This window comes from Manacus candei, unplaced genomic scaffold (assembly GCF_025592945.1).
Source record: "Manacus candei isolate 608988 ecotype Guabito, Panama unplaced genomic scaffold, ASM2559294v1 h1tg000045l, whole genome shotgun sequence".
In the NCBI taxonomy this organism is placed as follows: Eukaryota; Metazoa; Chordata; class Aves; order Passeriformes; family Pipridae; genus Manacus; species Manacus candei.
In genome coordinates this window covers 7,764,653-7,790,754 of record NW_026138093.1, presented here as the reverse complement: position 1 = coordinate 7,790,754, position 26,102 = coordinate 7,764,653, and the positions used below count along the sequence as shown (strand labels likewise).

The following is a 26,102-nucleotide window of genomic DNA, read 5'->3' as shown; positions in this document are numbered from 1 at the left end:
TCAGCAGGACTCTCCCAGTTGCTGCAGTGCAGGGGAAGTGGCCATATGGCAGAGCAGGGCAGGAGCTGCAGGCAGCAAGGGCAGACAGGAGAAGGGAGCAGGAGGTTCAAGGGATCCCGGGCTGGGAGGACAGGGCAGAGCTGCTCAGGGCAGGAACCTTGCCAGCCCTTTGCCACGGTCAGGCTGTGGCTGCAGAGCAGTGCAGGTGAGTTCCTGCAAGTGCCTCTCCCAGCTGCCAAATGGCAGCAGTGGCAGGAGGTGTCAGGATGGCTCTGCTGGATTTGCTGGGGTGCAGCAGGAGAAGCTGCTGCAGAGCAGGACTTGCTGCTGCCCCATCAGAGGCCCAGGGCCAGAAGGTTCCCTGTGCCAGGGCTGGCTGTGGGGTGGGAAGGTGGGGGTGCAGCCAGGGGTGCCCAGGGCTGTGGGGCAGAGCAGGGTCCTGCCCCCAGGGCTCTGTGTGCTGGGGCAGGGACTCTGCTGCCTGCCAGGGTCAGCTCTCAGCCCGGCCAAGGAGCTGCCACGGGGCTGTGGGAGAAGGGCTGTGGGGAAGGAGTGACCCCTCAGGGCTGGGCAGGGCTGGGCAGGGCCCTTCAGCTGCAGGCTCAGGGCTCCTCACAGCTTCAGCTCCACCTCCTCCATTTCCAGGGGCCCTTCTCAGGAAGCACATCCCCCCAGAACACCTCCCCCTTCCCAGCCACCGCAGGCTGTCTGGGATCTACTCTGCAGCCCCTGCCCAGGCAGAGCTGCCCCTGGGCACTGGGCTGGGGATGGCTCTGGCAGCACTGGCAGGGAGCTGAGCTGGGCACAGGCAGGGGCTGCTGGCAGGAACAGCTCCTCACCCAGAGACAGGCAGGCAGGGAGAGGCAGCTGCTGCCACAAGGGCTGGGCAGGGGGATGTGGGCCCCTCCCTGCTGTCCCTGTGGCACAGACCCCTTCCCTGAGCAGCTCCTGCCTGGGCTCCTTTCCCAGCCTAAGCAGAGCCTGTGCCCTCAGGCCCACGGGGGCTGGGCTGTGCATTGCCCTGCAGCAGCCAGAGCCCAGGCAAGGACAAGGCCCTGATTTCCAGCTGTCTCTCTGTGTCCCTCCTCCCTTGGCAGCAGCACTGTGGCATTTCCCTGCCATCCCCTGCTGCCTGGGCTCTCCTTGTTCTCACCAGTGGGTTTTCTGAGCCAGTGTGAGGTTTGGGGGTGGCAGATTCCTGTGCAGACACAACCCCTTTGGGTGCTGCTGTGGGGATGTGTCTGTGGGAGCCAAGTGCCCAAGTGCCCTCCAGGCACCTTCAGGGTCTTCAGCTGTTTGCCTGGGTGTCCTGCAGGGCTGCAGGTGCCCTCCAGAAGGGCACAGCTCTGCCATAGGATCTCTGTGCTGCACAGGATCCCCATGGAGAAAACTCCTCAGTGCTAAATCCATGGAAATGCTCTGGGCAGCTGCAATGAGTGTTTTGTGTCTGAGTCTGGGAGGGCAGAGATGAAAAGGTGAGGAGTGTGTCAATCTGTTCTTTGGACATGGATTCCTGGATGTCTGTACAGTTTCTCTGTAGGGGAACAGTTGAGTGTGACGCTCCTCCAGCTCCAAGCTGCCAGCACAGCGCAGCTGAGCCCAGGACTGATGGGCAGAGCAGCTCTTCTCTCTGCACTGAGGGACCGTCCCTGGGCCCCTCAGAACCCACAGTGCAATAGAAATGTCAGGGATTTCAAACTTCCACAACCACTCCTAAGTGTGGCAGGTACAAGTGGGTGAACAAACACAAAGAATTCCCTCAGCTCAGTTCCTCATTTGGGCAAATTGCAAACAGCAAAGCTGAGAAGCTCTTGGATGTATCACAAATATATTTAATTAGAGATCACCCTGCATTCCAAGTTCCCTCTCCCAGCAGAGTAAGAAGAAGTCCTCGGTCCTTGGGAGCCCATCACAGAGTTGCTGGTTTCAATGGTCCCCTCAGCAAGCAAAAGCCAGAGCTCAGGGGAGGGAGCTGCAGGGAGGTCTGAGTGAGGAGAGAGAGCCTGAGAGTGGGGTGGCTGTGAGATTTTTTAATGTTTGGCTGCAGAAGCCTGGTCTAACTCAGCAGTGACTTTTTCTCCTCAACAGATCAAAATACCCTGGGAAAGGTGCAAATGTCCAACAGCAGCTCCCTCACCCAGTTCCTCCTCCTGGCATTCGCAGACAGGCGGGAGCTGCAGCTCCTGCACTTCTGGCTCTTCCTGGCCATCTCCCTGGCTGCCCTCCTGGCCAACGGCCTCATCCTCAGCGCCGTAGCCTGTGACCACCACCTGCACACCCCCATGGGCTTCTTCCTGCTCAACCTCTCCCTCACAGACCTGGGCTGCATCTGCACCACTGTCCCCAAAGCCATGCACAATTCCCTCTGGGGCACCACAACCATCTCCTACATGGGATGTGCTGTACAGCTCTTTTTCTTTCTGTTCTTTGTGTTAGCAGAGTATTTCCTCCTCACCATCATGTGCTACGACCGCTACGTTGCCATCTGCAAACCCCTGCACTACGGGACCCTCCTGGGCAGCAGAGCTTGTGCCCACATGGCAGCAGCTGCCTGGGCCACTGGCTTTCTCACTGCTCTGCTGCACACAGTCAGTACATTTTCCCTGCCCCTGTGCCAGGGCAATGCCCTGGGCCAGTTCTTCTGTGAAATCCCACACATCCTCAAGCTCTCCTGCTCACACTCAGACTACCTCAGAGAACTTGGGCTTCTTATGTTTAGTACCTGTTTAGGGTTTGGTTGTTTCATTTTCCTTGTGTTCTCCTATGTGCAGATCTTCAGGGCTGTGCTGAGGATCCCCTCTCAGCAGGGACAGCACAAAGCCTTTTCCACGTGCCTCCCTCACATGGCCGTGGTCTCCCTGTTTATCAGCACTGTCGTGTTTACTTACCTGAAGCCCCCCTCCATCTCCTCCCCATCCTTTGATCTGATGGTGTCAGTTCTGTACTCGGTGGTTCCTCCAGCACTGAACCCCCTCATCTACAGCCTCAGGAACCAGGAGCTCAAGGATGCCCTGAGGAAACTGATAACTGGGTGTTTTTCAGAAGCAACAAACTCTCCTTTTTCTGTTTGTTATGTACCTCATTAAAGGCCAATCCTGTTATGGACTTCATTAAAGGCCCAACATATCTGAGATGGTTTGAATGATAATAGACAATCCAGTTTGTGTGTACAAAGCTGAATACTTTATTTGACATAACTTTAGCTATATAGAGAGTTTTTGGAAAGCAGGGCAAGCATTCCATTGATGGCTGGGGTTAAAGGTCTAGGAAGATATTTTTCTTTAAACAGATAAACAGATATTTCTTTCCATTTCGGGTATATAAAAAGCTGTACATTACCTTGAAAAAAGGGCCTTCTTGCTACAGAATTTTCACTTGTAGTATTAAAAGTAAAGCTGCACTTAAATCACAAACACAATGCAGATGGGGGCAAACAGAGTGATAAAACAGATTTACCTCTGGAGTCTAGAAGTCAACTTAATTAAAAGATACTATAAGAATATCAGAGAGTAAATATAAACAGGCTTCCCTGTGTTTAAATCTCAAGGTTTCTGGCTAAGATAACTTCTTATGTGTGCTGTATCATTAAGAATTCCTACCACAACACATATCTTCTCTGTTTTTTGCTCCTGGTAGGGATGTTATTTTTGTGAGAATTTGTTCAAATCAAAAATCTTTATGTATAAATATGCATATAAAAATGTATATAAAAAACATTTTCAATTCAGTGTTTGCCTTTCTAGCCTGGCCCAGAGGCTGTACAAACTGGGAATTGACTCACTGTGTGCTTAAGCCAAATAAAGAACTCTGCAATGTCTTGTCTGCCTGACATCTTTCCTCTCTGACTTCTCTGCAGCTGCAGGGTTGGGGCCTCTGTGCAGAGCTGGGCCAGAAAAGAGTCCCAGCAGAGCAGCACTGCCAGGGAGCAGCAGCCCTTCTCCTCCATGGCCTCCTCTCCCTTCCCTTCCACACTGTCCTGCAGAGCCCTGTGTTGTTGGAGGCCTCAGTGCTCTGGCAGTGGGTGCCAGTCCTGCTGCAGGACTGTCCAGGGACTGCAGGCAGGGACAGCCACGGGCACTGCTGGCACAGAGCTGACCTCTGCAGCAGCACTGCCATCCTGCAGGGGCATCTCCTCAGGCCAGGGCCTCAAAGCTTCCATCTGCTTTCCACTTTGCTCTCCAGGATGTGCCCAACACAACGCCCTGCAGAGGAAAACAGCAGTGACCAGCACAAGGGTGGGAGTGCTCAGGGTGGGGGCACCCAGCAGTGCCCTGGCACAGCCAGCGCCGCTCCCAGCACTGGCCTCTCACCCCAGGCCATTGGGCTTGTTCTTCCCTCCAAGGAGGGACAGCAAATGACCAGCTCAGGAGTCCATGTTTGCACTGCATGGACAAGACATGCCCCTGTGTCACGGCTTGGGGCTGGGGGGGTGGAAGGCTTAGACAAAGTTGATGGCAGAAGCCGTCTCGTTGAGCTACGAGGTGCAGAAAGGACCCCCTTGCTTTCTAAATTCCTTCTCAGAGAGGAGCCTGGCTGTGGCTGGATCCAATCTCAGGCTCAGATTTTGGTTTCAATTGAAGGAATTATAGAGGTGTGATTCAATCACTTTGTCCGACAGGTTTTAGTGATGGCAAATCAGAAATATTTCTATAAAATCGATCATTTATTATGACAAATGAACAGAAAATTGATCAGACAAATGAACAGACCTTAAAGAGAATTATTTACTGCACAGTATAAAAGCCAAAACCTCCTAGCAGTATAGTGTAAGATAGGACAGTGCAGTCTATCAAAGTCATTCTATTAAAGTAATTGCATCAAAACCAGCAAAAAGAAACAATCCTGAAGCAGAGAGTGAGGTAACTCACCCCATAACAACAGGGGGTAGTTCTCTCTCTTTCACTTAACCCCTGGGCAGTGACCATGAAGAGCTGTCCCTGCTTCATGGCAGAAGCTCCACACACTTCAAGGAAGTCTGTGGAAGAATCTGCCACATGAAAGTTGGACGCGGCTTTTAGAGTTATCGAGGGTTTGACTGCCAGACATATTTGCAGGCCAGGGAGCAGCTTATCTGTCAAATCCTGTTTCAGAAAGCAGGATGTGTGTTTGAAGTTTCATGAAGCATTTTGGGTTTAGTATAATTCAACATTAAAAACAGCACCTTGGCACCAGCAGTAACTCATCACAGTGTGCATTGTTTGCATTCTCTGACCATTGTTTAGGTATTATCAGAGCAGAGCATCCTGCCAGAAATGGTCCCTTGATTCTATGAGGTTGCAAAAACTCTCAGGGTTCCTTTGGTTCCATGAGGTCCCTCAGTGTCACAACGGACCCCTGGTTCCATGAGGTTCTGGAGTGTCACAATGGCCATGATGATTTCATGAGTTTCCACTATCTCTCCAGGATTCCTTTGGTTCCATGAGGCCCTGCAGTGTCACAATGGCTCCTTGATTCCAGGATGTTCCAAAACATCCCAGGGTTCCCTTGGCTCCAAGAGGCTCCCCAGTGTCCCAGCGGCCCCTGGATTCCAGCAGGCCCTGCAGTGTCCCAATGGCCACTGGGTTCCAGGAGCCACAGCGGCTGCCGCCGGCGTCTGTGCCCGGAGCCGCCGCTCCCACGGGGCTGCCGCACTCACCGCCGGGGTTGCCGCTCGCGCAGCCGCCGCTCTGCCCCGGCTGCACCGGGACCCGGCACCGCCTCGGGCCTGCGCTGCCGCCTCAGCGGCCACAGGGACACAGCCATGGGGGACCTTTGCTCTGACACTGATGGGGCCTGGCTTTGTTCTGCTTGGGGCTGGGCTTTGGGAAAACTGCTGTTCATTTTCATGCTCCACTGGGACAGCTCCTGAATTCCAAAGGTTTCCTAATCCAGGGGAGGGGTTTCTATGGCATCGGAGGTGCCACCCCTCGAGACACATTGTCAGTGAACCATCCAGCTGACTGGGATGGGTTGGCCTGTGATCAGTCAATGCTTTGGGGAATGCTCTATTCTGGTTGAATGTTGCCCTATAACCTTTTACCAAGCTCCCTTATTTTCTGAAGTTTGCCAGTAAAAGTGTCTTATTTGACCTCCTGAGAAAACGTGTGCAGTGTCTTCTTCCTTGTGGTCTCTCTGAAGGTATTAAAAGACCTGAAGGCCCTTTTCAAAAATTTGGAGGGTGGAAATTTTTTATGCCTTTTATATTTTTCAAAGTAAAACCCCTTTGCTGAGCTCATAGCTCAAACCTGGGTCTCACAGTCACCATCCCTGGAAGTGTTCAAAAAACATTGAGCTCTGGCACTTGAGGACACGGTTTAGTGGTGAAGATGCCGGCGTTGGGTTAATGGTTGACCTCCATGATCTCAGAGGTCTTTTCTAACCTTAACAATTCTATGATTCTGTGGTGACTCAACCACTTCCCTGGACATTCTGTTCCAATGCTTGATAACCCATAGCCATCCCTGTGATGCTGCAGCCAAGGAACAGACCAGTGATTTTCACAGTGTTCCTGGATCACAGGAGGTCCAAACCCATTTCCATCAGCACCTTGTCCTTCCTGCAGATCAGAGTCACCTGAAGCCTCCAGGCCCGCTACAATGGCAGAGACCCCCCAGGCAGCAAAGCCCCGTCCTGCCAGGCTGCCCAGCCCAGCCCTGTGTCTCTCTGGCCCTGGGGACAGCAGGGTTTGCTCTCCTTGGGGCACCTCAGTCCCTCTGCCATTGCCATCTGCCCCCACCCCAGCAGGCTCTGGAGCAAAGCACGGCTGAGGTCCAGCCCAACTCTGCTCTGACAGAAAGAACCTGCAGTCAGGGACAGGAAGAGGACAAAGTCTTGTTTAACCAGCCTGAGGAATAATGGGATCAATGACCTCCTGTATTCCTGGGCACTTGAGTGACCCTGTGGATTAGATTTGGTAGCAGGGAGGGGGCTGCAGGTTTCCCTTAGGGAAGAGGAGATCAGGAGCTGACTGTGTGTCAGAGAGAGCCAGTTTCAGGTGGCTCCAGAATGGACCAGCCAGTGCCCAAAGCTGAGCCAAAAAGCAATTCCAGAGGCACCTCTGTGATAACCCTTTGGAGAAAGGATAAAAATCCAGGGTGCTGTAGCCCAAAGAAGAGTGAGAGAAATGTGGGAGAAACAACCCTACAGGCACCAAGGGGGGTGGAGTAGGAGGGGGAGTGAGAGAGAGCCTTGGTGGGCACCTGGCAGCCAAAAGCCAACCCCCCAGCCCTGAGAGCCACAGCTCAGCCCAGCACAAAGCTCCTTTAGGTGTGGAGGTTCTTTGCAGCAGCTTTTTAGCAGAGCTGCCAGCTGGGCCATCAAAGGGGGTGTACATCTGGGTCTGAAACCTGTGTGATCCTCGTCAGCCTTGGCTCCAGTAGAATGATGGAAGAGTTTTGTTAGGAAGGGATCTTTGACATTCATCAAGTCCAACCCTCTGCAATAAGCAGAAACATCCACAACTAGATCACATTGCCCAGAGCCCCATCCAACCTGCCCTTGAATGTTTCCAGGGATGAGGCATCACCTCTCTTGGCATCTGTGCCAGTGTTTCACCACCCTCACTGTAAAAACTTCTTGGTTATATCTACTTCAGACTTGCCTTTTTTAGTTTAAAATCATTTGTCCTATCACACCATATCTAGACCCTACAAAATGTTTTCCCCCATCTTTCTTAGAAGCCTCCGTGGTTGTGCATCTTCCCCCCATTCTCCTCAGGCCTGGTCGAGGATCTCAGGAGCTCCTGACAAGCCTTGACCAAACCAGCTGAGCAATGAAGAGCCCATGGACCGGACCAGGGTGTGGCGAAGTGTCCCTGGACTGGACCAGGTGCCCCTGGATGATAAAGGTGGGAATAATTTGGAGTGGAACAGCTGGGGAACACAGGATAATGAGTCATCCCATGAAAGCCTTGGAATATTCCCTGCCTGAATTGTAGCCCAAATGGAACAGTTTTGATACAATTCCCAAATAGTTTGGAAACTTCAGTCATTCCTGACACCAGGATGGAAATTCAGCAGATAACTAAAGCCAGTCCCCTTGGGAGCCCACAGCCAGCGGGGCTGAGGGAGGCCCTGGCAGCTCCCCAGCACCTCCCTCTCAGTGGGACACCTCTGGCAGCCTCTCCCAGCTCAGGAACCCTCCAGTTTGCAACACTCCAAAGATCGTCAGTGATGCCCAGGACAATTCTGATCCCCCTCCACAAACACTCCTCCAGCTGTGACCCTTGTCTGGTGGGAAACACAAAGGGATTTGGGGGAGTGTTTCCCTGACAACAGGAGAATTTGGGAGAGGGATCTTTCCACAGCCAGCTCTTGATGTGTCCACACATCTCTGCCTGGGTGTGGGTGTGAATTGACTGTGGTGTGAATGTTGTTATTGTGAATCTCTAATTCAGTCACTGTTAAAATTGTGGCAAATGCTATTGAATCACCTGATAACTGTTCAATTGGTCAATGATTAAGTGCTACTAATGTCTTTTACCCCCTTGTCTTTGGATCAAAATCCTTCGCGCCCTAGCCCAAGGCTCTGTGTAAATCATTCCCTTTCATTAAAAAATATTTTTTTTCCTGACTTCCACTTTAAAATCTTCCTCCTTAGCTAAACTACAAAACAACTCAAATTAGCTGTAGAAGTCTTGATGACTTATAGACAATTAAAAGAAAGGGAAATAATTTGTTTTCCTGTGTTTTAATGGTCCCAAAGTGTGTTTGGAGTTGCATCAGCTGTCAGTCCAAGATGGGCCATGTCAGAACTGGTGAGGCTGGGAGGTGAGGAAAAAGGTTGATCATACAGGGTCACTGTGGATCTCCTGAGAAGACACTCAGCATCAAGATCACTTGGAGAACACCTCTATCACCTCTTGTCTGAACTTAAAAATATCCATAATTGAATTAGTACAAAAAAAGTACAAACTTCGAAGACTTGTTTTGAAATTGCCTTGAAGACAATTAAAAGAAGACAAAGAGATCCTGAGGGATATCTGGAATTTAATGAGCCCCACGGTGTGTTTGCAGCCCAGCCCATGATCCTGAGGTACTGAGAGAAGATTGAAGCAGCTGCTGAAGAAGTCAGAAGCCAAAGTGCAAGTGCCTTGAAGCATTGCTGGGCCCCACTGAGGGTAGGCACTGTCAAAGCCTCCCCAGGGACTCCTTGGAGCAGCTCCTTGGAGGCCAGGAGTGCAGGCAGACAAAGGCTCTGGGCAGGCCCCTGCAATGCTGAGCAAAGCCTGCCTTGGTTTTGTGGAGCACAAAGGCCAAGGCCTGAGCCCCAGGCCCTGGCCCAGCAGATCCTGTCCCTCCCGGCTGGCTCAGGGCTGTTTGGGGGGCACTGGGATGGGAGGGGGAGGAACAACAAAGGCCCAAAACTGGGCAACCCCTGCCAGGCTGCTGAGGGAGGGGCGAGGCAGAACCCAAGTGCAGAACCTGCCAGGCAAGTTGCTTGTGGTGGCCTGAGTGGCAGAGGCAGCTGCCAGAGGCAAGGGGACAAAGGCCTGGGTGCCTTTGGGCCTTGCAGCCCTGCCAGAGCCCTTGGCCATCTCTCCTGCAGGCTGTCCTGCCCTGGCCCTGCTGCTGCTCTGGCCTTGCAGGCTGCACACACCCCTCCTGCTTTCCCACCCCCTCCCAGCAGCATTTCTAGACCCTCCCTGATGTCTCTGCACCAGCTCTGGCTGTTCCCTGGAACACAAAGCCATGGGCTGATCCTGACTCCCTCTGGGTGACCTCTTGCAGCACAAGGGTCCCCGTTGAGTGACATTTCTTTTTCCTCACCTTCAGTCTCAACCTTCCATGCTACTCTTTGTGGAGATTTCATTCTATTTCCAATATGGAGAAAAGCTCCATCCTGTCAGATCTCCTCTAGACCCTCTCCTATTCTTCATCATTCCTCCGGAATGGGGAACCCCACACCCAGACAGAGCAGTCCAGATGTGGTGACCCCAGGGCTGAGTCCAGGGGGGTGACAACTCCCTTGTCTGGGTGCCCACACTCCCCCCAAGGCAGCCCCCTGTGCAGTTGGCCTTAAATCAAGGGACCATTCTGATTCTTTGTAACGTCACGGAATCAAGTGGCACCGTGACACTGCAGGGCCTCATGGAACCAAAGGAATGCAGGGACACTGGAATCTCATGGAACCAAGGACCACTGTGACATGTGGGGTCTCTCTGAAACAAAAGGAACCCTGAGACATCTCAGACCCTCCTGGAACCAAGGGCCCACTGTGCCTGCCCAGAACTCCATGGAATCAAGCAGAGCCGCTGCCTCCCCCCCGCCGCCGCACGGACCGGAGTCGCCGGCTCTGCCCCGCTTGGACACCTCTGGAGTCAGCGTGTTCTTGGGCAGCACAACTGATCTCAGACCAGAGAGTTTTCCAGATTTTGCTTTACCCCTCTTTCCACTGGTTTAATTTTTGTTCTTTGTTCATTTAGGGAGAAAAGGCGGAAGGGAGGCACGTGTTGATCCCTGTTTTTATCTGTTTACAAAAGGGAGTTGGGGCAGGAGCAGAGAGAGGAGACAATTTTTCTCTCTGCTGTTGCTTTGAACTGTTTTGTTGGTATTGCTTGTTTTGCTTCTATATTTCTTGTCAGTAAACTCTTATTTTTTCATTTATATTTCCTTGTATTTTGTCTCCCTGTACTGGTGGGAATAAAAGGGGAGTGAGTTCATTTTATTGGAGTTCCCGCCCCAATATGTGTCTTTAAACTAGGACAGGTTGCTCAAGGGCTCCTTGAAATTTGGCATCATTCACAAAGGTCTTGAAAATACATTTTGTCCCATTGTACAGAGAGATAATAAAGATGTTCTACTGTGGTGTTCACAGGCTGATCACTAAGGGATTTCACCAGGAAGTTGCTGCCAAGAGGACTTTGTACCATGGATTTTATTTGACACTCTTCATTCAGCCAACTTCCCACCCACCACATCTTCCACTTCTTCAGTCCAGCTCTCACCAGTCTGGCCATAAGGAGACCACAGGAGACAATGTCAAGAGCCTTGAAACAGTCTGGGCACACAACATCCTCTTCTATTCCCTCCCACAGGGGGTCTGCAATCCCTGCCTTATCCTTCCAGTGCCTGGGAATGGCTGCAGGAGGACTTGCGCTATCCCCTTCCCTGCTGAGCCTGAGCAGTCTGGAACTCTGCCAACCCTCCTTGCTGCCCTGTTTGCAGACTGGTTCCATGTCTGCCTTTGCCAAGGCCCCAGGAAGCTCTGGGCTGGCTCTGGCCTTCGCAAGTGTTTGGGAGAGGTCTCCCAGTGACACTGCCCAGCCTTCTCAATATCCCTGACACCAAAACCTTTTCCATATCCCACACTTCCAGAGGAGTGCCTAGGACACAAGACAGGTTGTCCTGGTGGTTCTGGAGAATGAGAAGGGATTTCTTCCTCGAGTCCAACCCCTCCAATTGGATTTGAGTGCAGCTGAAAGGTTTCCTCAGCATTTTTCCTGGTGCTCCCTGCCCTGAAGGTTTGTGGCCATCAGGCTGGAGCTGAGGGGGTTGGGCAGGTGCCTGAGGAGGGGGTAGAACAAGGGCTGTGTCCAACTGTGCCAGGAGGGCTGTGCTGGGCAAGGAGGAGGAGGCTGCAGAAAACAGTGGCACTGGGGAGGGGAGAGGAGCAGCTGGAGAGACCTTGTGCCTGCCCACGCTGGGCAGGAGCTGCCCCAGGATGGCAGCTCTGAATCACTCCCAGGATGTCCCTGGGAGCAGGAGGGGAAGACTGGATCTGAAAATGGAACCTGGAAAGCAGAGAGTAGGAGTGTCATGGTGTCACTGCAGGAGAGTTCCAGCCCTGGAGCAAGGTGACAGAAGTGACGCAGTACATACCCTGCCCGCAGAAGATGCCACAGCATCCTGGAGATGCCTTAAGGGAGCTTCAGAAGTTCCCAGGGCCTGTCCCTGCCTGTGCTCTAAGGGCTTCCAGCCCACAGGACTGTGCTCAGAGAGCACTCAGGCCTTACAGTGAGAAAGGGGCTCAGGAGGACAGTGTGGAAGTGGCAAGAGAGCAACTCTGCAAAGACCAAGCCCTGCTGCTCCCTGGCAGTGCTGCTGGGCTGGGATTATTGTCCCCTTCCTGTTTGCAAATACCCCCTGTCCTGCAGTGTGCTGTCCTTTAGGAACATCTGAGAAGAAGGGTCTTGGACAAAGAAGGCACTGCAGAGTCATTTATTTTGCTTAAATACTCAGAGAGCACAATTCATCATTTATACAGTCTTAGTGTCAAAATCAAAAGGTGGACACTAATTTAGAAAGCAGAGGCATAATAATATTTAATTGCACAGAAAATTATTGCAAAAAGAACTTGATGGCCTTCACGAATAACCTGAGCAGGAAGGCTGGGCCATTAAGGAGTCCTATTCTGAATGCTACACACCAAAAACCTGGCACATAATTGCTCCTGAAAAGCATCCAGTCATCATTTTTCTCAGGGCATCCTTAAGCTCCTGGTTCCTCAGGCTGTAGATGAGGGGGTTCAGTGCTGGAGGAGCCACTGAGTACAGAACTGACAGGGCCAGATCCAGGGATGGGGAGGAGATGGAGGGGGGCTTCAGGTAGGCAAATATGCCAGTGCTGACAAAGATTGAGACCACAGCCAGGTGAGGGAGACACGTGGAAAAGGCTTTGTGCCGTCCCTGCTCAGAGGGGATCCTCAGCACAGCCCTGAAGATCTGCACATAGGAGAAAACAATAAAAATTAAGCAACCCAGAAAAGGAAAAGCACTAAAAGCAAGAAGCCCAATTTCCCTCAGGGACGTGCCTGAGCAGGAGAGCTTTAGGATCTGTGGAATTTCACAAAAGAACTGGCCCAGGGCATTGCCCTGGCACAGGGGCAGGGAAAATGTATTGGCTGTGTGCAGCAGAGAATAGAGAAAGCCAGTGGCCCAGGCAGCTGCTGCCATGTGGGCACAAGCTCTGCTGCCCAGGAGGGTCCCGTAGTGCAGGGGTTTGCAGATGGCAACGTAGCGGTCGTAGCACATGATGGTGAGGAGGGAAAACTCTGCTGTGATGAAGAACAGAAAGAAAAAGAGCTGTGCAGCACATCCCATGTAGGAGATGGCTGTGGTGTTCTGGAGGGAATTGTGCATGGCTTTGGGGACAGTGGTGCAGATGCAGCCCAGGTCTGTGAGGGAGAGGTTGAGCAGGAAGAAGCCCATGGGGGTGTGCAGGTGGTGGTCACAGGCTACGGCGCTGAGGATGAGGCCGTTGGCCAGGAGGGCAGCCAGGGAGATGGCCAGGAAGAGCCAGAAGTGCAGGAGCTGCAGCTCCCGCCTGTCTGAGAATGCCAGGAGGAGGAACTGGGTGAGGGAGCTGCTGTTGGGCATTTGCTGCTTCTTAGCACAGGGTCTGTTCAAAAAAGGAAAGGACAGTGAATGGTTAAGACAGACCTCTGTGAAAGAGCAACTCCATTTCTAAAAGAAATCAATGTGTCAAATGTCACCAAATGCACTGCCAAGGAGTCAGGTTTGCTCTGCTGTACTGGGACATGGAATTTTTTTGGTAGAGCTCTCATACAAGGAATGTCAGATGTAACAGACCTTGAGTACAAAAGTTCCATCTCTACTGAAATGACTCAGAAGAGCTGGGGCTGCAGAGCAGAAGCTTAGTCTGTCCTTAGAATAATTGTACCTGTGTTTTCCATTTTTACCATCACACCTGGAAGGTTCTTTTCCACTGCAGGAATCCTCATTTCTATGGTCCAGCACACAGTGCCCAGCAGAGCTGCAGGGAAGGGCCCCCAGAGCTGCCTGAACGTCCCCTCCCCCAGGCCTTGGGGGCTCTTGCCCCCCACTCCCTGCCCAGGGCTCTGCTGCCTGGAGCTGTCCCTGACAGCAGCTGCCTCCCTGCGTCCAGGGCTGAAAAAGTGACACTGATGCTGTCTATAAGACAGTTTTGATGTCTGATACTCTCAGGTTCAATCCCCTCTAATTTAACAGAGTTCAAGTTGCAGTGTCTCCTCCTGTGCTCAGAGATTAATTTCCCTGTTGCAGTCAGCACCCAGACAACCCAGAGTATAACACTGAAAGAACTGGTTCATTCTCTTGAAGGTACCTCCTGTCTGTCTGTGCCTCTTGCAAACACCTTCTGGGAAATTTCCTGCTTTGATCTGGAGCTGTGACCAGCCCTCATCCCTGCAGCCCACTTTGGAGATCAGAAGGACTCTACCCTGCTCTGCCCTCCCAGGAGTTGTTCCTTCCCCACAGCCCTTCTCCCCCAGCCCCGTGGCAGCTCCTTGGCCGGGCTGAGAGCTGACCCTGGCAGGCAGCAGAGTCCCTGCCCCAGCACACAGAGCCCTGGGGGCAGGACCCTGCTCTGCCCCACAGCCCTGGGCACCCCTGGCTGCACCCCCACCTTCCCACCCCACAGCCAGCCCTGGCACAGGGAACCTTCTGGCCCTGGGCCTCTGATGGGGCAGCAGCAAGTCCTGCTCTGCAGCAGCTTCTCCTGCTGCACCCCAGCAAATCCAGCAGAGCCATCCTGACAGCTCCTGCCACTGCTGCCATTTGGCAGCTGGGAGAGGCACTTGCAGGAACTCACCTGCACTGCTCTGCAGCCAGAGCCTGAGCGTGGCAAAGGGCTGGCAAGGTTCCTGCCCTGAGCAGCTCTGCCCTGTCCTCCCAGCCCAGGATCCCTTGAACCTCCTGCTCCCTTCTCCTCTCTGCCCTTGCTGCCTGCAGCTCCTGCCCTGCTCTGCCATGTGGCCACTTCCCCTGCACTGCAGCAACTGGGAGAGTGCTGCTGAAAGATCCTAGAAGCTGTGGGATGTGGCAGCTTTAGGAGATGCCTCCAAGAAGGGAAGTTGAACTTTCCTACAGCCAGAGAATTCTTCCTTCAAATCCTGGGAAGGTTTCTTGCCTAGTGAGAGCTCAGTCACCTCCCAGCCCAGGCTGCCTCTCATCTCTCTGCCTTCTCTCCTGTGCCCTGGGTGCTGCAGGCAGTGCCCTCAGCCCTGCTGGGCTGTGCAGAGGAGCTGCTCAGCAGCAGAGCTGTCTCTTTGAAGCTCTTCTGGGTTGCCAGGAGCTCCCTGTGTGCCAGGAGCCCGGCCCAGCTCAGCAGCACAGCAACAGCCCCAGGTCTTTAATGACCCCCAGAGGGGGGTTGTTGTTGTTTACGTGAAACTCAGTCCCTGAGAGTAAGTACAAATAACTTTTCAAGAAGTCAAAATGAGTTTGAAATACTGAAGTTTCTTGTACTGTTACTGGGTCTCAATGAGGGACACGACTGTGAAAGTGTCCCCAGATTCCAGTTGGAACAGAAAATTGCAGTGATGACAAGGATGGACAAGCAAGGGAAAAGTGGCTCTGCTGCTGAGCAAACCTGGATGTGTTTCATTAATCCAAAGGGTCAAGCCCTGACCCCCAGCCCCTGGGAAGGCAGACCCTGTCCCTGCCTCATTCCTCAGGGCTCCTCCTGGGGCACTGGGATGTGGGATGTGCAATGCCAAGGGCAGGACCATGGGGTGGCACCTGCCAGGCTGCTGAGCAGGGACAAGGAGGCCATGAGGCCCCAGGGCTGCAAGGGGCACTCCCCTCCTCCTGGCATCAGGGGCACAGACAGCAGCCCTGGCCAAAGGCCTGCAGAAGGTGGCTGTGTCAGGGCCTTTCAGCTTCTCCCCATGCCTGTCTCCTCTCCAGCCCAGGCTGTCCTACGGTGTCCATGCCCTGCCCCTTTCCCTGCAGGCTGTCGTCATCCCCCCGGCTGCCCCACCTGGCTGGCACCTTCCTGCACTGACATCTTTGCGTCCTCCCTGGCTCTTCCTGCACACACAAAGCCTTGGGCTCATCCAGACTCCTTCTGGGTGACGTGTTGCAGCACAATGTTTTCCATTGAGTGAAATTCCTTTTTCCTCACGTCCACTCGGGACCTCCCCAGCTGCATTTGGCATTAATTCTTTCTTTCTCATGCTCCTTTCTTCTCTGACAAAAGGATGCACCATCTCCAGATCCTGTTTTCAAGCCCTCTCAGGGCTGTCCTGTGCTGTCCTCAGTCTCCACACCAGTGAGGCCGCAGCTCCTTAGCCCCTCTCTAGTACTCATGTGCTTGAGACATTTAAAGCCCATCTTGAGAGATTTCTGGACATTCACTAATGTTTTTGCAGATGAAAATATTGTGCTCATAGTCTAAGGAAATCACAGTTGCCATGACAACCAGCATACATTCCCATTGCTATGGTCAGTTACCATGGCAAATAGAATAAATTCTCATTGCCACAGTCAGTTACCATGGCAACCGTAATACATTGTCATTGCTATGGTCGGTTACCATGGTAACCATAATACTATCCCATTGCTGCAGTAATTTACTGTGGCAAACAGCATACATTCCAATTGCTATGCTCAGTTACCATGGCAACCATCACACATTCCAATTGCTACAGTTGGTTACCATGGCAACCATCACACATTCCCATTGCTACAGTCAGTTACCGTGGCAACAAGCATACTTTCCCACTGGTATGGTTGGTTACCATGGCAACCAGCATACAGTCTCATTGCCATGGTCAGTTACCACCGCAACCATCATACATTGCCATTGGTACAGTCAGTTACCATGGTAACCATCATACATTCCCTTTTCTACAGTCAGTTACTACAGCCAAACATCATACTTCACACTGGTACAATCGGTTACCATGGGAACTGTCACACATTCCCATTTCTATGGTCAGTTACCACGACAAACATCACACATTCCCACTGCTACACACAGCTACCATGGCAACCATCACACATTCCCGTTGCTATGGTCAGTTACCATGGCAACCATCATACATTCCCATTGCTATGGTCGGTTACCATGGCAACCAGCATACATTTCCATTGTTACAGTCAGTTACCATGACAACCATCAGACATTTCCATTTTAATGAGTAGTTACCATGGCAACCAGCATACATTCCCATTGCTACAGTCAGTTACCATGGCAACCATCATACTTCCCACAGGTACAGTCAGTTACCAATGGCAACCAGCATAATCCCGTTGTTACAGTTAGTTACCATGGCAACCATCATACATTCCCATTCCTACTGTCAGTTACCATGGCAACCATCATACATTCCCATTCCTACTGTCAGTTACCATAGCAAACACCATACATTGCCATTTCCACAGTCAGTTACCCTGGCAACCATCATACAGTCCCATTGCTACTATCAGTTACTATGGCAACCATCATCCAGCCGCGTTGCTACGGTCAGTCACTATGGCAACCAGCATACAATCCAATTGCTATGGTCGGTTACCATGGCAACCATCATACATTCCCATTGCTACAGTCAGTTACCACGGCAACCACCATACATTCCCACTGCTATTGTCGGTTACCATGGTACCCATCACACATTCCCATGGCTGTAGTCGGTTACCATGGCAACCATCATACATTCCCTTTGCTATGGTCAGTTACCATGGCAACCATCACACATCCCCATGGCTGTAGTCGGTTACCATGGCGACCATCATACATTCCCTTTTCTATGGTCGGTTACTATGGCAACCATCACACATCCCATTGTTGTGGTTGGTTACCATGGCAACCATCATACGGTCCACTGCTACAATCAGTTGCCATGGCAACCATCATACAGCGACGTTGCTACGATCAGTTAGCATGGCAACCATCTGAATTTTAGTTTCTATGGTCAGTTACCATGGCAACCATCATACAACCGTCTTGCTAAAGTCGGTTACCATGGTAACATACATTCCTGTTCCTACTGTCAGTTACCATGGAACCATCATACAGTCCCATTGCTCTTATCAGTTACCATGGCAATCATCATACTTCCCACTGCTGCGGTCAGTTACTATGGCAACCAGCATACATTCTCATTCCCACGGTCAGTTACCATAAGAACCACCATACATTCCCATTGCTACAGTAGGTTACCATGGCAACCATCATACATTAGCATTGCTATGGTCAGTTACCATGGAAACCATCATACAGTCACGTTGCTATGATTGTTTACTATGGCAACTAACATACATTCCCGTTGCTACAGTCAGTTCCCATGGAAAACATCATACATTCCCATTGCTACAGTCAGTTACCACGGCAAACACCATACTTCCCACTGGTACAGCCCATTACCATGGCAACCACAATACATTGTCATTTCTATAGTCAGTTACTGTGGCAACCATCATGCATTCCTGTTGCTACAGTCAGTTACCATGGCAAACATCATACTTCCAGTTGCTACAGTCAGATTCCCATGGTAACCATGACACATTTCCATTGCTGCGGTCAGTTACCATGGCAACCATCATAGATTCGCATTGCTATGCTCGATTACAATGGCAACCATCATAAAGTCACATTCCTATGGTCGGTTACCATGGCAACAAGCATACATTGCCGTTGCTACAGTCAGTTACCATGGCAAACAACATACATTCCCATTTCTACAGTCAGTTATTATGGTAACATCTTGGTTCCTCTTGATGAGAAGCAGATGCAGATGAGCCTCCCTGTTGTCCACCAACCTGCCAGCTGTGCTCTAAGGCCTGTGTCCCAAAGGGTGTCTTCACCAAGACCCTGCACAAACCTCTGGGACTCTTTGCATCCTGTCATGGGGCCTTTCCAGTGAATTCCAGGGTTATCAAAGCCAACTTGAATGGGATCTTTGTCTCACTCCACAATGTCACCCAAACCACTCTCTCCTCTGACCCTCACCCACAAAAGTTCACCCAAGTTGTTCACCCCCTACAGCAGCTCCACAGGTCCAAGAAGCTCCTTCCCGCTGAGGACACCTCTCTCCTGCTCTTTCTCTCCTGTGTCTCCTTGGCCTTCTCTCCCAACCCATCACAGCCCTGCAACCTGGGATCTGTCTCAGCAGGCATGGGCTATTATTGCCTGCAAGTGGAATGAAGAGAGACTTGGGGCTGCAGCTCCTCCTGCCTGTGCCCCACACGCAGGGCATTGGGGCCTGTCTGGCTGCAGCCCCTCAGTGGGGCACCGGGGTAAGAACAGACTTGCAGTGGGGAAAGCTGCTCTGAAAGCCCCGAGAGCTGGGGTGTGCAGAGGCTTTGCTGACAATGGCCTTGGGGGTGGACGTGCTGGGTCTCAGGCCCAGGGGGAAAATCCCAGGCCTGATCCCTGAGGAGATCAGCACATGCTGCTGAAGTGCTGGGGGAGAGAAGAGCCAGCAGAGGGAGGAAACAAGTGTGGACAGCCTGGGCTGATGGGATTTGGACTCGTGCCTGGCCCGGCCTTGGCTGGGCAGAGAAGGGACAGCCTTTGTGTCCCTGCAGGGCTGGGATTCACTCCCTGCCCCAAAGGCCCCCAATGTGTCTGGGAAGCCCTGGGTGGTGCCTGTCCCACAACTGCTGAGAATGGGGACAGGGTTCCTGCACAGGCCCTGTGCTGTCCATGGCAGCTGCTGCACTTGTGCTGCAGAGCCCTGGCACCTCCCCTGGCACTACAGGCCCCTCTTTGGCTGTTCAATCCAGGCTCTGCTGCCCTGAATTAGGTTCAGCAGTGAAGGGATGTCCAGGAGACAACTGCCATTGTACTCTGAGGACATGTAGAAAATACCTGATAAAGAACAGGAGAAAGACCTCTCTCCCTGTGCCACCTGACTCCATTTGGTCACCTGAACACCTCTAGGGGCTGCCCTGGACAGAAGGAACAGTAACAGGCTCCTCTGTCCTACATGTGGACCCCTTCTGCCACTGAAGTTGGCCAAAGCAATGTCCCAGCAGCCTCCAAGAAGATCCCACAGCTGCTGCCCTGTCCCTAGGAACTGCTCCACTGGAGCCTGCAGTTCCCAGCAGGAATCTCGGTCACCTCTGGCCCCTCAGAAGGAACCAGGGCTTTGTGTCCCAGCAGGTCACCCCTGGCTTTGGTCTTCATTCATTGCCATGGGAGCTGGGACAAGGAGTCACCTGCAGGGGCCTGTTTTGGGCCCACTGAAGTGGGGCAGGAGGAATCCCAGCCCATGGGGGTTGTGGAGGGAGCTGAGTGTCCTTCTGGCCCCAGGTCTGCAGAGCCACAAGGAGACACCTCTGTTGACTCAGCTGAGTCCCTTCCCTCAGTGCAGGTGAAGGAGATCCCTCCTGGGCACTGTCTGGGTTTCGTGTCTAATGATGGGACATGAAAAGGGGACTCTTGGACTTAACTCTGTGTCTGTTTGGAGAAATGACAGTGCTGAAAGAAGTGTCTGTGCCCAGCTGAGAGAAGGAACATCATTATTTCCTTCAACTGTGTGCCAGCAGGTTCCCCTGGAGCCCCAGGGACAGCTGGAGGGAGCCCAGAGGGGCAGAGAAAGGGCTGCCTGGGGCTGTTGCTGTGCTGCTGAGCTGGGCCGGGCTCCTGGCACACAGGGAGCTCCTGGCAAGCAAGAGAAGCTTCAAAGAGACAGATCTGCTGGTGAGCAGCTCCTCTGCACAGCCCAGCAGGGCTGAGGGCACTGCCTGCAGCACCCAGAGCACAGGAGAGAAGGCAGAGAGATGAGAGGCAGCCTGGGCTGGGAGGTGACTGAGCTCTCACTACAGGAGAAACCTTCCCAGGATTTGAAGGAAGAATTCTCTGGCTGTAGGAAAGTTCAACTTGCCTTCCTGGAGGCATCTCCTAAAGCTGCCACATCCCACAGCTTCCAGGATCTTTCAGCAGGACTCTCCCAGTTGCTGCAGTGCAGGGGAAGTGGCCACATGGCAGAGCAGGGCAGGAGCTGAAGGCAGCAAGGGCAGAGAGGAGAAGGGAGCAGGAGGTTCAAGGGATCCTGGGGTGGGAGGACAGGGCAGAGCTGCTCAGGGCAGGAACCTTGCCAGCCCTTTGCCACGCTCAGGCTCTGGCTGCAGAGCAGTGCAGGTGAGTTCCTGCAAGTGCCTCTCCCAGCTGCCAAATGGCAGCAGTGGCAGGAGCTGTCAGGATGGCTCTGCTGGATTTGCTGGGGTGCAGCAGGAGAAGCTGCTGCAGAGCAGGACTTGCTGCTGCCCCATCAGAGGCCCAGGGCCAGAAGGTTCCCTGTGCCAGGGCTGGCTGTGGGGTGGGAAGGTGGGGGTGCAGCCAGGGGTGCCCAGGGCTGTGGGGCAGAGCAGGGTCCTGCCCCCAGGGCTCTGTGTGCTGGGGCAGGGACTCTGCTGCCTGCCAGGGTCAGCTCTCAGCCCGGCCAAGGAGCTGCCACGGCCCTGCAGGGAGAAGGGGTGGGTGGAAGGAGTGACCCCTCAGGGTAGGGCAGGGCAGGGTAGGGCCCTTCAGCTGCAGGCTCAGGGCTCTTCACAGCTTCAGCTCCACCTCCTCCATTTCCAGGGGCCCTTCTCAGGAAGCACATCCCCCCAGAACACCTCCCCCTTCCCAGCCACCGCAGGCTGTCTGGGATCTGCTCTGCAGCCCCTGCCCAGGCAGAGCTGCCCCTGGGCACTGGGCTGGGGATGGCTCTGGCAGCACTGGCAGGGAGCTGAGCTGGGCACAGGCAGGGGCTGCTGGCAGGAACAGCTCCTCACCCAGAGACAGGCAGGCAGGGAGAGGCAGCTGCTGCCACAAGGGCTGGGCAGGGGGATGTGGGCCCCTCCCTGCTGTCCCTGTGGCACAGACCCCTTCCCTGAGCAGCTCCTGCCTGGGCTCCTTTCCCAGCCTAAGCAGAGCCTGTGCCCTCAGGCCCACGGGGGCTGGGCTGTGCATTGCCCTGCAGCAGCCAGAGCCCAGGCAAGGACAAGGCCCTGATTTCCAGCTGTCTCTCTGTGTCCCTCCTCCCTTGGCAGCAGCACTGTGGCATTTCCCTGCCATCCCCTGCTGCCTGGGCTCTCCTTGTTCTCACCAGTGGCTTTTCTGAGCCACTGTGGGGTTTGAGGGGGGGCAGATTCCTGTCCAGACACAACCCCTTTGGGTGTTGCTGTGGGGAGGTGTCTGTGGGAGCCAAGTGCCCAAGTGCCCTCCAGGCACCTTCAGGGTCTTCAGCTGTTTGCCTGGGTGTCCTGCAGGGCTGTAGGTGCCCTCCAGAAGGGCACAGCTCTGCCATAGTATCTCTGTGCTGCACAGGATCCCCATGGAGAAAACTCCTCAGTGCTAAATCCATGGAAATGCTCTGGGCAGCTGCAAGGAGCATTTTGTGTCTCACTCTGGGAAGGGAGATATGAAAAGGTGAGAAGTGTGTCAATCTGTTCTTTGGACATGGATTTCTTGGATATCTGTGCAGTTTCTCATTAGGGGAACAGTTGAGTGTGATGCTCCTCCAGCTCCAAGCTGCCAGCACAGGGAGCTGAGCACAGGACTGATGGGCAGAGCAGCTCTTCTCTCTGCACTGAGGGACCGTCCCTGGGCCCCTCAGAACCCACAAGACTTGACCTGCAGTGCAATAGAAATGTCAGGGATTTCAAACCTCCACAACCACTCCTAAGTGTGGCAGGTGCAAGTGGGTGAAAAAATACAAAGAATTCCCTCAGCTCAGTCCTTCATTTGGGCAAACTGCAAACAGCAAAGCTGAGAAACTCTTGGATGTATTATGAGTACATTTGATTTGAGATCACCCTGCATTCCAAGTTCCCTCTCTCAGCAGAGCAAGAAGGAGTCCTTGGGAGCCCATCACAGAGTTACTGCTTCCAATGGTCCCCTCAACCCACAAAAGCCAGAGCTCAGGGGAGGGAGCTGCAGGGAGGTCTGAGTGAGGAGAGAGAGCCTGAGAGTGGGGTGGCTGTGAGACATGTAATGTTTGGCTGCAGAAGCCTGGTCTAACTCAGCAGTGACTTTTCCTCCTAAACAGATTAAAATACTCTGATGATGGAGTAAATGTCCAACAGCAGCTCCCTCACCCAGTTCTTCCTCCTGGCATTTGCAGACAAGCGGGAGCTGCAGCTCCTGCACTTCTGGCTCTTCCTGGCCATCTCCCTGGCTGCCCTCCTGGCCAACGGCCTCATCCTCAGCGCCGTAGCCTGTGACCACCACCTGCACACCCCCATGGGCTTCTTCCTGCTCAACCTCTCCCTCACAGACCTGGGCTGCATCTGCACCACTGTCCCCAAAGCCATGCACAATTCCCTCTGGGACACCACAGCCATCTCCTACAAGGGATGTGCTGCACAGGTCTTCTTCTTTTTCTTCTTCATCTCAGCAGAGTTTTCCCTCCTCACCGTCATGTGCTACGACCGCTACGTTGCCATCTGCAAACCCCTGCACTACGGGACCCTCCTGGGCAGCAGAGCTTGTGCCCACATGGCAGCAGCTGCCTGGGCCGCTGGCTTTCTCAATGCTCTGCTGCACACAGCCAATACATTTTCCCTGCCCCTGTGCCAGGGCAATGCCCTGGGCCAGTTCTTTTGTGAAATCCCACACATCCTCAAGCTCTCCTGCTCACACTCAGGCTACCTCAGGGAACTTGGGCTCACTGTGGTTAGTTCCTCTTTAATATTTGGTGGTTTTGTTTTCATTGTTTTCTCCTATGTGCAGATCTTCAGGGCTGTGCTGAGGATCCCCTCTCAGCAGGGACGGCACAAAGCCTTTTCCACGTGCCTCCCTCACCTGATCGTGGTCTCCCTGTTTGTCAGCACTGGCATATTTGCCTACCTGAAGCCCCCCTCCATCTCCTCCCCATCCCTGGATCTGGCCCTGTCAGTTCTGTACTCAGTGGTGTCTCCAGCACTGAATCCCTTTATCTACAGCCTGAGGAACCAGGAGCTCAGGGACACTCTGAGGAAAATGATGACTAGATGCTTTTCAGCAGCAATAACCTGCCTATTTTCCTCTGTACAGCATTCATAATGAAACTCATGAGCATCTCAGCCTTCCTTCTCAGGTCTTTGGTGGTAGTCAGGGGGTTCTTCTTGTCAATACATTGCACACAATGAAATTTTTTTATTCATCCCTTCATCTGGATCACTGTTTACCTCTTGAATTTGTCTCTCTAACGCTGTAATTGAGTAATCGTGCTATCTCTATATTTCAACAAAATAAACTCTCATGCAGTGCTGTGTTTATCTGGGATCCTTCCTCTGCGACTGTGGTGTGTTGACCTTCGTCAGGTGCCCTCCCAGCCACTCCATCACTCCCCTTCCCAGTGGGAAAGGAAGTGAGTAAGGCAGAAAAAAACAAACAACCCATGGGTTGAGATAAGGCAGTTTATTTAAAGCAATAAGGAAAGCGAAGCTTGCATGCGCAGAAGTGAAAAACAGCAGGGTTTGTTCTCTGCTTCCCATGAGCAGCCATGGTCGGCCACTCCCCAGGAGCAGGGCTTGGGTCCGCGGGACGGTTCCTCAGCAGGCAGCCATCAGACAATGAATGCCCCCCTCCTGCTCCGGGCCTCAGCTTTTAGAGCTGAGCTGACCTCCCATGGGCTGCAATGTCCCTTGGGTCAGTTGGGCTCAGCTGGCCTACTTGGGTCCCCTGCCAGGCTCTTGCCCTCAGCTAAGGAAGGAATGTCCCAGTGTTGGTGCTGTGCTCAGCAGTGGCCAAAACACTGGGGTGTTCTCAACCCCCTTCCAGCTGCCAATGCCAAGCCCAGCCCTGGGAGGGCTGCTGTGGGGAACTGAACTGCAGCTCAGCCAGACCCAACACACCAACAAAGAGGAAAGATTTTGATGAGGTAAAAACAGGCTCAGGGAATGCTGAGGGTGCTGAAACACTGACTGTGCGAACGCTCCCGTTAGGCCTTTACTCTCTTTGTAACTTCAAATCCCAACACTACCTAAAAGTGCTGCCCCCCCATTGAAAGGAATCCACTGCTCTAATTCCAATCTCACCCTGAACTCAAAGGCAAAGCCCAAACCCAGAACTCCAGACTCTTACCAATCCCAAACCTGTATGGTTGGTATGAAAACCTAAGCTTTAATCCTAACCCAGCCCAAAACCCTCTTCCCCTAATCCTGAAGCAGACACTGCCAGCAGAACAACAAACCTCCCAAAGTTCTGCCTGATCCCCACCGTGAGCTCTAAACCCCAAGCCCTGACCATTCAGCACCTCCACAGCCCTTGGGAGCAGGGCAAGGACCTGGAGGGCCCAGAGCAGGCCCAGGGGGTTGGCAGAGGAATGGGAGGTGACCTGGATCTGCTCAGCTCTGCAGTGACCCCCAGGAGAAGGGCCTGGGCTCTGGGAGGGATGTCCTGTGGCACAGGGGCTCAGGATCCAAGTTGAGAAGGCCAAGTGCACATGGCAACAGCCAGAGCTGGTGCAGAGACATCAGGGAGGGTCTAGAAATGCTGCTGGGAGGGGGTGGGAAAGCAGGAGGGGTGTGTGCAGCCTGCAAGGCCAGAGCAGCAGCAGGGCCAGGGCAGGACAGCCTGCAGGAGAGATGGCCAAGGGCTCTGGCAGGGCTGCAAGGCCCAAAGGCACCCAGGCCTTTGTCCCCTTGCCTCTGGCAGCTGCCTCTGCCACTCAGGCCACCACAAGACACTTGCCTGGCAGGTTCTGCCCTTGGTTTCTGCCTCGCCCCTCCCTCAGGAGCCTGGCAGGGGTTGCCCAGGTTTGGGCCTTTGTTGTTCCTCCCCCTCCCATCCCAGTGCCCCCCAAACAGCCCTGAGCCAGCCGGGAGGGACAGGATCTGCTGGGCCAGGGCCTGGGGCTCAGGCCTTGGCCTTTGTGCTCCACAAAACCAAGGCAGGCTTTGCTCAGCATTGCAGGGGCCTGCCCAGAGCCTTTGTCTGCCTGCACTCCTGGCCTCCAAGGAGCTGCTCCAAGGAGTCCCTGGGGAGGCTTTGGCAGTGCCTGCCCTCAGTGGGGCCCAGCAATGCTTCAAGGCACTTGCAGTTTGGCTTCTGACTTCTTCAGCAGCTGCTTCAATCTTCTCTCAGCACCTCAGGATCATGGGCTGGGCTGCAAACACCCTGTGGGGCTCATTAAAATGCAGAAATCCCTCAGGATCTCTTTGTCTTCCTTTAATTGTCTTCAAGACAATTTCAAAACAAGTCTTCAAAGTTTGTACTTTTTTTGTTTTAATTCAATGATGGATATTTTTAAGTTCAGAGAAGAGGTGATAGAGGTGTTCTCCAAGTGATCTTGATGCTGAGTGTCTCCTCAGGAGATCCACACTGACCCTGTATGATCAACCTTGCTCCTCACCCCCCAACCTCACCAGTTCTGCCATAGCCCATCTTGGACTGACAGCTGATGCTGCTCTAAACACACTGTGGGATCCATTAAAACACTGAAAAACAAATTATTTCCCTTCCTTTAATTGTCTTCAAGTCTTCAAGACT

At 53.2% G+C, this 26,102-nt stretch overlaps 3 protein-coding genes across 3 annotated transcripts in view; 1 reads left to right on the top strand and 2 right to left on the bottom strand.

Moving 5' to 3' along the window:
- The window catches only part of LOC127474810 (uncharacterized), a 1,039,526-nt gene that overhangs the window by 375,436 nt on the left and 637,988 nt on the right, over window positions 1-26,102 (bottom strand).
- Window positions 1-26,102, top strand: part of LOC127474849 (zinc finger protein 501-like) — a 51,433-nt gene that overhangs the window by 8,613 nt on the left and 16,718 nt on the right. The gene's annotated exons all lie outside the window — the stretch shown is intronic.
- On the bottom strand, window positions 12,146-13,309 carry LOC127474936 (olfactory receptor 14J1-like). The gene has a single exon (XM_051796268.1). It carries the CDS (start codon window positions 13,292-13,294, stop codon window positions 12,338-12,340), a length of 957 nt encoding a protein of 318 aa, XP_051652228.1. The 5' UTR covers window positions 13,295-13,309; the 3' UTR covers window positions 12,146-12,337.

Coding starts and splice junctions, on each gene's coding strand:
- LOC127474936 (XM_051796268.1), bottom strand. CDS start 13,294: ATGCCCAACAGCAGCTCCCTCACCCAGTTCCTCCTCCTGGCATTCTCA.